This window comes from Stegastes partitus, unplaced genomic scaffold (assembly GCF_000690725.1).
Source record: "Stegastes partitus isolate 25-593 unplaced genomic scaffold, Stegastes_partitus-1.0.2 Scaffold878, whole genome shotgun sequence".
In the NCBI taxonomy this organism is placed as follows: Eukaryota; Metazoa; Chordata; class Actinopteri; family Pomacentridae; genus Stegastes; species Stegastes partitus.
Window position 1 is genome coordinate 252,413 of NW_007578609.1, and position 8,208 is coordinate 260,620.

At 42.8% G+C, this 8,208-nt stretch overlaps 2 protein-coding genes across 2 annotated transcripts in view; one reads left to right on the forward strand and one right to left on the reverse strand.

Moving 5' to 3' along the window:
* dis3l (DIS3 like exosome 3'-5' exoribonuclease) overlaps positions 1-1,184 on the forward strand; it is a 27,021-nt gene extending 25,837 nt beyond the window's left edge. Inside the window, exon 18 of the mRNA XM_008293369.1 lies at positions 213-1,184. Coding sequence (XP_008291591.1) covers positions 213-524 — 312 coding nt within the window. The 3' untranslated portion in view covers positions 525-1,184. The remainder of the gene's footprint in view (positions 1-212) is intronic.
* tipin (timeless interacting protein) lies at positions 1,090-6,802 on the reverse strand. Its single transcript, XM_008293368.1, has 8 exons — positions 6,747-6,802; positions 5,546-5,657; positions 5,302-5,395; positions 4,793-4,868; positions 4,443-4,565; positions 4,297-4,351; positions 3,714-3,947; positions 1,090-2,419 (listed from the first exon to the last, which is right to left on the reverse strand). The coding sequence occupies exons 2-8, from the start codon at positions 5,649-5,651 to the stop codon at positions 2,145-2,147; spliced, it is 963 nt and encodes a 320-aa protein (XP_008291590.1). The 5' UTR covers positions 5,652-5,657; positions 6,747-6,802; the 3' UTR covers positions 1,090-2,144.
* Between the last annotated feature and the right edge of the window lie 1,406 nt (positions 6,803-8,208).

The following is an 8,208-nucleotide window of genomic DNA, read 5'->3' on the forward strand; positions in this document are numbered from 1 at the left end:
GAGGACATCCTTCATTAAAACGTCTCTCTAGTTGAGCAGTGTTGAGTTACTGAGACAGGATTTAACATCTAACCGCCGTGTTTACACCTGACGGATTAATTAGTGACGCTGATTATGTCGTTTATCTTCCTGTAAACAGCTGTTGTTCTAAATGTTCTGATAAATAACAGTCATCTGGTTAAAGCTGAGGACCGCCTGTGTCCTGTCTGCAGGTTCGGATCTCGGTCCACTCCACCAGCTGCCACGCCGACACCCTGAACCTGGAGCTGCTCCAGAACCGGCCTCATCACAGTGCTGAGGCCCAGCAGGACGGCCCGGGTCGGGGCCGAGGCCAGCTGGTGCAGGAGGTGGTCCGGCTGGCCGAGGAGGCCCAGCAGAGGGAGGCCCGGCCCAGGCTGTCCAGGGAGGAGCGCGAGTTCAGCCAGAGCAGAACCCCCAACCTGTACTCGCTGCTGGAGGAGGTGAGGGAGCTGGCGCTGATGGACCCGGACCGGCTCGCTCAGCTCTGCATGACGACAGCATAAGAGACGAGTCCAGAACACGGGACGGACACGTGTGACGCCTCAGGGAAGCAAACACTGACATGAACCTGAACCAGGTTCTGTTTTAATCCAGTTCACTTTTAAAGCTGCTCGTTAACAGAAAGATCCACAAAAACCAACCAGATGAAATTCATGAAACTTACTGTAGATGTGGAGCCTAAACACAGTCAGAACATTTCAACTGGACTTTCTTTAGAACTGAACGATGAAGGTCTGTTCTGAGCGGGTTCTAGTTGTAGCAGCTGATTTCAGAAATTCAGAAGTTTGAGCATCAAAACATTAATTTCTTGCATTTTGGTGAATTTTTATCAACATTAAATTATGAATTTGTGCCTTTTCTGCATTAATTTATAGTTTAAAGTCTTTAATTGTGTAAAATCAAGCTCAAGATTGTGGCTAATCTGAACCGGTTTCTTCATTTTAAGTGTTAGACGCGAATGTATTTCAGTAACGAGCTCAGTAACGATGCTGCCTGGTTGTAAATTACAGATAAAATTGTGCTTTTCTGACCATCTTAAAGTGTGTCAATGAAAAGACTGTCGAGAAGTTCTGTTTGCAAGGATTGTTTTTTATTGTTGGACATTTTGTAAGAAACACAGTTTGGACATTTCTCTGGTTCATCAATTAAAACATTTAAAGTCAGTTTTACCGACGTTTCTTTGCTTCAGGCTGCAGAACTGAAACCGACCGTCGTGATTCACTTTAAGGCACAAACTTGTTTCTGATTCGTCACGTTGAATCTGCAGAGCGAACAGAACGTCTGCTGTGTTCAACGATGCCGACTAAAGGAGGTAAATCTGGGGTTTAACGCAGATGCAGAAACTTCAGATGAACGTTTACAGTCTAAAATAGAAAGACGTGGAGGTGTAGTGACTCTTATTGCCACAAGGGGGAGTCAGAGTTCCACTCTGCAGGTTGAACGTATAAGTTTAGGCGCTGAAATTTTGAAAACCAACCAAACTTCTGCCGACTGTGAAACCTGAGAGGCTGAATTCTAGAGCGGGATGGATGGGTTAGTTGAACGCTATGAATCCAGCTGACCTTTATGTAAACACAGCTTGTTAAAATGTCAACATTCGCTGCTTTTTTAGGCTGAATGTCTTCGTAATTTGGACCTTTTGTTGGATTAAATTAGTGGTATTAATGTTTGTCAAATAATTGCTGTAAAAACTAAAGAAAACATTCAACAACACGGCAGTAGAAGAAGGTCGTGCATGTGAAAACGCATCGTCGGTGGAGGCGGTTGCCGTGACTACAGGCAGCTCATGGTGGCAGCAGAGAGCATTGTGGGAGTTTAGCGGCAACGGGACCATGACAGAGACTCTGAGGAGGTCCAGGACCTCCAACGTCACTTAAAAGACGAGCTGGAATCTTTTGAGGCAGTGATTCTGTTGGTCCACGTATCAGTAACGCTGTCGGCTAACAAAACGCTACGATGAGAAACTCACAGGAACGGTTTACAAGTGAACAACAGGTTCTGCACCAGAACGTGGAGTCAGAGTTCGATTAGCCGTGAACCAGCGGTGGTGACGACAGGAGATTTGAATATAAAGGTGATCTTCATCCAGGTGAAGCTCAGCGTCCAAGCTTCTCACCAGAGTCTCAATCCTCCTCCTGGAGCTCGACGTTCGCCTGAAGCTCACGTTTGGGTTCTAGTTCGGCCTGAGAAGGTTCAGCAGGAGGCTCAGAGTCTGTGTCTGGAGGTTGGCTGGACTGTTCTTGTTCTGCTTGTTGTTCTGGTTCTTGTTGTTTGTCGCCGTCGGCCGGCTGCAGCTCCTCCGTCTTCTCATCCGGATCAGTGGAGCCGCTGAGGACGTTGGCAGAAGAAGCTGACGTGGGTTCAATCTCCAGTGAAGACGTATCGACAGTGTGAGAGTCTGAAGAACAAACAAGTGAAGAGAAATAAGAGACGAGAGGCTGCACCAACCTCAGACTTCTGTTTCAATCAGCAAAGGATCACATCTGACAGTTTACCAGCTGCAAAGTATTTCAGTTATTCTGTCTGTAAATGATCAGAATTCACCAGCAGTGGAAAAATAATCCGTAATATTCAGTTCATCGTCACGTTTACCAAAGATTTAAGAAGTCTGGACCATAAAAACACATTTTCTGTCTCTTTATTAAAGTTGTTCCTGAAACATACAAACATTAGCTGTCATGGTTCATCCTCCAAGTTAGTTTTTATTAAAGCAAAGACGACTAAAAACTCAACAAGCAGGCGTCTGGTGACAATGAGCTTTTCAGTCTTTGTGTAAACAACTTTGAGGTCATAAAAAGTTTAATGAAACGACGAAGTGCAGCTAAATACAGAATCACAGCAACCGAGATGGAAATATTCTGATTAGAGCTGCAACTAATGATCATCTTTACTGTTGATCACTTTCTCAACTGATCAATTAATTGTTTGGTTTCTAAAATGTCACAAAACGGTGAAAGATGTCTTCATTTATAAAGATTAATTCAGTTTAGTGTCTTGAAGGAGGAAAGAAACCAGAAAATAATCACGTCTTAAAGGCTGAAGTCACAGAATCAGCAGACTGTTATTATAACAACATTTGGTGATTGATGACAGCTGATCGATAACCTGATGGATGGCTGCAGCACCAGAACCAGACTGCAGGTTTGGTCTCGTCTATAGTCTGAAGGTTTGGTTCTTATATCTATATATCTATATAGATCTACACAGGCTGATTTATGGAACATTTAAATCCCCAAAACATCAAGAAAGTCGATGATTTAAACACTAAATTGTGCAGATTTAGACCGACGATACGTTATTTACATTTAAAACATGAAATAATGATCTGAATGTGAGTTATTGACTAATTATTATACATTAATTTAAATACTGGTTTGTGTAGAATTCTACGATTCTTATCATCAAAGGCTGTTTTTTCCTCTCATTCCACTAATTATTATTATTATTATTGTTGTTTATTTAAAAATAACTCAGACTTATGAGTCCATTAGTAAAATAAGTGGCGATAGATTGAGTGATTTAACAGGATATAAAGGATTATTCTTGCTTTTGTAACTGAGTTTGAATGTTTTTTTAATCAAGTCTGTACATTTTAAAATAGAATAAAAAGTCTTGTGATGAATGTTTCAGTGAGCGGCTGCATCGGTTCTCTGATCATTTTATTTGTGTGAAGACGTTCCTCCGACTCTCACCCGTCTGCTGCTGCTGTCGGGCCAGCTTCCTCTCCAGAGCCAACTTCCTGTTCAGCTCCATCCGTCTGAGCTGCTCCTCGGTCAGAGTCGGCGGTCCTGAAGGTCCGGAGGGTCCTGAAGGGGCCACAGGAGCCGGAGTGGAGCTGACCGGATCCTGGACGTCGTTAACGAAGCTGCTGCTGAACGGGTCAGGATCCCCGAACACCTGCAGCTCAGGTGGAGCCTCCTCCTCACCTACACCCACACGGATTTTCAGAATAAAGTCAGCCTACACCGATGTGACGTCCAACTATTATTATTATTGTTATGTGGCTGCGTGTCTTCCACATTTCCTGCTGCTGATTTGGTGTTTTATCCATTAAACCACCTCACAGGAACTAACGGATCAGAGTAAATCCAGTGTTTTATCTGCACTTAGCACACGTTAAATCAGCTGTTCTCCTGCTTTAACACCCTTTACATCACTCATCTTTACTTCTATCTTCATGCCGTGGACATGTCGTACCTCATCAACGTGTCAAAGATGAACATTTTCGTTATTTTCATGCCTTAAACGTCCCCAGTGATTAATCAACAGCTTTACCTGTGAAGTCCTCGTGCGTCAGCGGCATGTCCAGTCGAATCCGTTTCAGACAAGTCTGCAGGAAAAAAACAGACAAACACTGTAAAAAAAACCACCACTGCAGGTCCCTGAACGCATCGTGGAAACACTCAGCAGCTCCGTCCAACCTGAACTTCTTTCTTGCTGCCCAGTTTTTCCACTTTGTCGATGAAATCTTCAAACTGCAGCTTGGGGTACAAGCGGTGAGCCCAGTTCTCCATCTTCTGCATCAGCAGCCGCAGATCCTCCACCTGAACACACCCAAGAGCACAAACAGAGGAGTGTTTGTTAAGTTTCAGTGGATTAAACGAGATTAAACTGTGAAGGAGAGACGAACAGAACATAAGAGAAACACTGGATCGATCTGTTGTTACAGCAGCAGCACAAAGAGTGAAGTGACCACAACAGAAAAACATAAATCTGGCTTAAAGAGACGAGCTGCTGATGTGGACGGGTCCAGGTGTGTCTGAGCTCCTACCTCGTGTCCTTTGCCTTTAAAGTGGACGTTTTCAAACAGCGTTCTCAGAGCAGGAAGTCCTCGTTCTGAAGTCAGCCTGAGGAAAGACATGCAGCGTTAGGAATATGTTAGGAAATGGTTTACAGAGAAACCTTTCACAGTAAAAAAGTCCAATAAACTAATCTGAAGCTGCCCGTGTGAACTGGAGCTGTGACTAACGATTACATTCACTGTCGATTATCTTCTAAACGAACACATCGGTCGTTTGGTCGCTAATCCTCAAAACCCAAAAATATTCAGCTTCCTGTGACGGAGGAGCCAATAAACCAGAAAATATCCACATTTAAGAAGCTGCAATGACAGACTTTAGACTTTTAACTGATCACCAAGCAGCTGCTGATGAATCCAACAGATGAACCGATGACCTGCTCCAGCTTCAGTGTAAAGAGATCTGAGGCGACACAAACTGTAAAGCTTCAGGCTCTGATCAGTGTCTGTGTTCTAAACGTCATCTAAACCCTCTGACGGACCTCTGAGAGTCGAGCTTCGGCTGAGGCCTCTTCACTCCTTTTCTTTTAGCAGCAGGAACTTCAGCCAGTTTGGAAACGTCACCTTCTTCTTCTTCTATATAAAAAACAACAGAAAGGCTTAAATAAAAACTCTTCATCGTCATCTGCAGATGATTTATGTCACGTCTCCACCATCACATCAATTCTGTCTGATTTAATGTTTAAACTGGTTTAAATGTTGGTGGATTTAATGGCAGCGTCTCACCGTTGGTGAACGGGTCTCGGTCCTCCTGCTGTCCTCCCCCATCGGGGGAGAGAGGAGGCGGGAGGGGAGGGAAGGCTTCGTCCTCGTAGTCTGGAAAGTCGCTCATGATGTCCTGGAGCAGAAACCACAACCAGCTTTAAGAGTTCATGTTCATTCAACTGCTGCACGGCTGCTTAGAAAACTACTCGTATAATATAATTAGTATTTGACCTGAATATATGGTGGTTCTGATTTGGTCCAGATGTGGAAAAAGGCTGAAACTGTACATGTCAGACGGCATCAAGTGTTGACTTGGAATATCTTTAGTTCATAAATTATATATATTTTGATTCTTTTTTAATCTTTACAAATAGAGTACATGTTTCAGAAAGTAGAAGATGTGACTTAAAGACTCTTCAGCCTTTCTTGTGTGATACAATTTACATCTGACCGGTCTACATGTAGTGGTTCTGGATCTGGACCAGTTCTGATGGGGTACAGACGTGGAAAAAAAGCTGTGAAATCAGTTATTTGGGGATTTTGCCGGATAGAAAAATGTTTTCATAAATTAGGAAGAGAGTTTCAGACAGCATAAAGTGCCTGACACAGTTTTACATCATTAAAATGTGATAAAAACAAAGAATCTGTCAACAGTGTGAGTTAAGTTGGCCTTAACTTTTACCTTAACAACAAAAAGTAAACAAATCTCAATGCATTCATTTATTTTTGGGGGCATTTTCACAAAGTGGTTTTCACACGACATTAAAGGACAACCTGAAATCTCTTACACAGTCTTACGTGATCAAAATGTGGGGGAAATATAAAAATAGCTGCGTGATTACAGTTGAGTTTCCCTTAACTTTCCCCTCAACTACCGTGCCGGAAGCTTGGACAGAAGGCGGCAAAATCAACCGAGCCGCAGCCGAAAACACGACCGAGACACCCGGTTCTTTCCTGCCGACGGTCCTCAGCTGTCACCGTAACAAGCAGGACCGTGAGGCCGAACCGGACAGTCGTGTTGAGGTTAACTTTAATGCTAATAACGTTAGCAGACGAACTTTATCCAGCAGTAAACAGTGAAGCTAACCAGAGACACAGCGGGCTCCGTTAGCTAACATGCTAAAAGCTAGCGGCCGCCAGAGAATTAACAAAACACCGAAACTTGAGCAGCACGATAGAGATTTATGAACGACCTCAGTGGTTATAATAAAGCACAGCTGACCTGTTCCGAACCGAGCCGAGCAGAGCGAAGCTACGAGCAGCTGGAAGCTAACAGCGTCAACTTCCGGTTCCAGCTTCTTCTTCGTCGATCAGGTTTAATGGCGATTTGTAAAACAGCGAACCAGCGCGTCTACCGCCCCCTGCTGGCTGGAGTCTGAATCACAACGTCTAGATTTAAAACTGGTTAAAAAAAAAAAAAAAAAAAAAAAAAAGAACCTTCATGTCATGTAGAATATGTGGTGTCATACTTTATATTTAAAAAATGTAAATCTTTTTACCCAGGTTGTAAATACTGCTTCACATTTTCTGTATATGTTGTCTGTGTATAATACAGTATAACACAGTATGTTGTGTAATAGTATCTATGTCATGGTATAATATGTGGTATAATGTTATAGTATGTGGGTATGTGGTGTCATATTATATTATATTATATTACATTATATTATATTATAGTATGTGGTGTCAGATTATAGCATGTTGTGTAATTGTATCTACGTCTATTATATTATTTTCCACTACATTATATTATTTTATGTTATGCTACATTATATAGTATAGTATAGTACAGTACAGTATATGGTGTCAGATTACAGTTCAACTGTTCATCTGAGCAGAGGTGTCATATTAGTCCAACAGCTCCACCTGGTGGTTGCTAAACACTGTTCACTTCCTTTGTGTTGTCCTAAAACTGCATGATCATCTAAATATAATTAGGGTCCGAGCACCAAAGGGTGCGAAGACCCGGGTTTTTATTATTATTATTCGTTACAAACGCGTTTTTGAGGTACACAACGTACTCACACACTCACCAAACTCACCACACACATCAGACCCGGCGAAAAATTTCATAATTAGGGGGAAATACTCACCTCAATAGCAACATGGCTCAACAGCGCCCCCTACAATATTTTTAAAAATGGGCCCCCGAACACACTTTCACGTAGAGTCACGAAATTCGGTACACACATGTAACAACTCGAGACGCACAAAAAAGCCTCAAGAACACATACCCGAAACACAACAGGAAGTCGGCCATTTTGAAAAAAATGGAGGCTCGCTGATGAAAATCGGCCATTCATGGCCGATTTTCAAAATTTACCTCCTCTACAGGGTAAGTCGTACACACTTGAAATTTGGCCAGCGCAAACTACACGACGTGATGATTAAAAGTTATCAAAACGCTCCGCAGATGAGGCCCGGTTTGGAAATGGCGGCCCGTCCAATTTTGATCAGTGGCCATTTTGCCCACTTTTTTGGAGTTTTCCACATTCAACGGGGTGCCGTCGGAAGGCCATTACATCTACACGTACAAGATTCGGTGGGCATGTGTAGCAGGTCGGGTCGCACAAAAAAGTCAATCAGTACCAAGTCCTAAACCCAACAGGAAGTCCATTATTTTGAAAAAACACGGTGACAATTTTGGCGCATTTGGGTGACTTCTGGACATTTTTGACCATTTT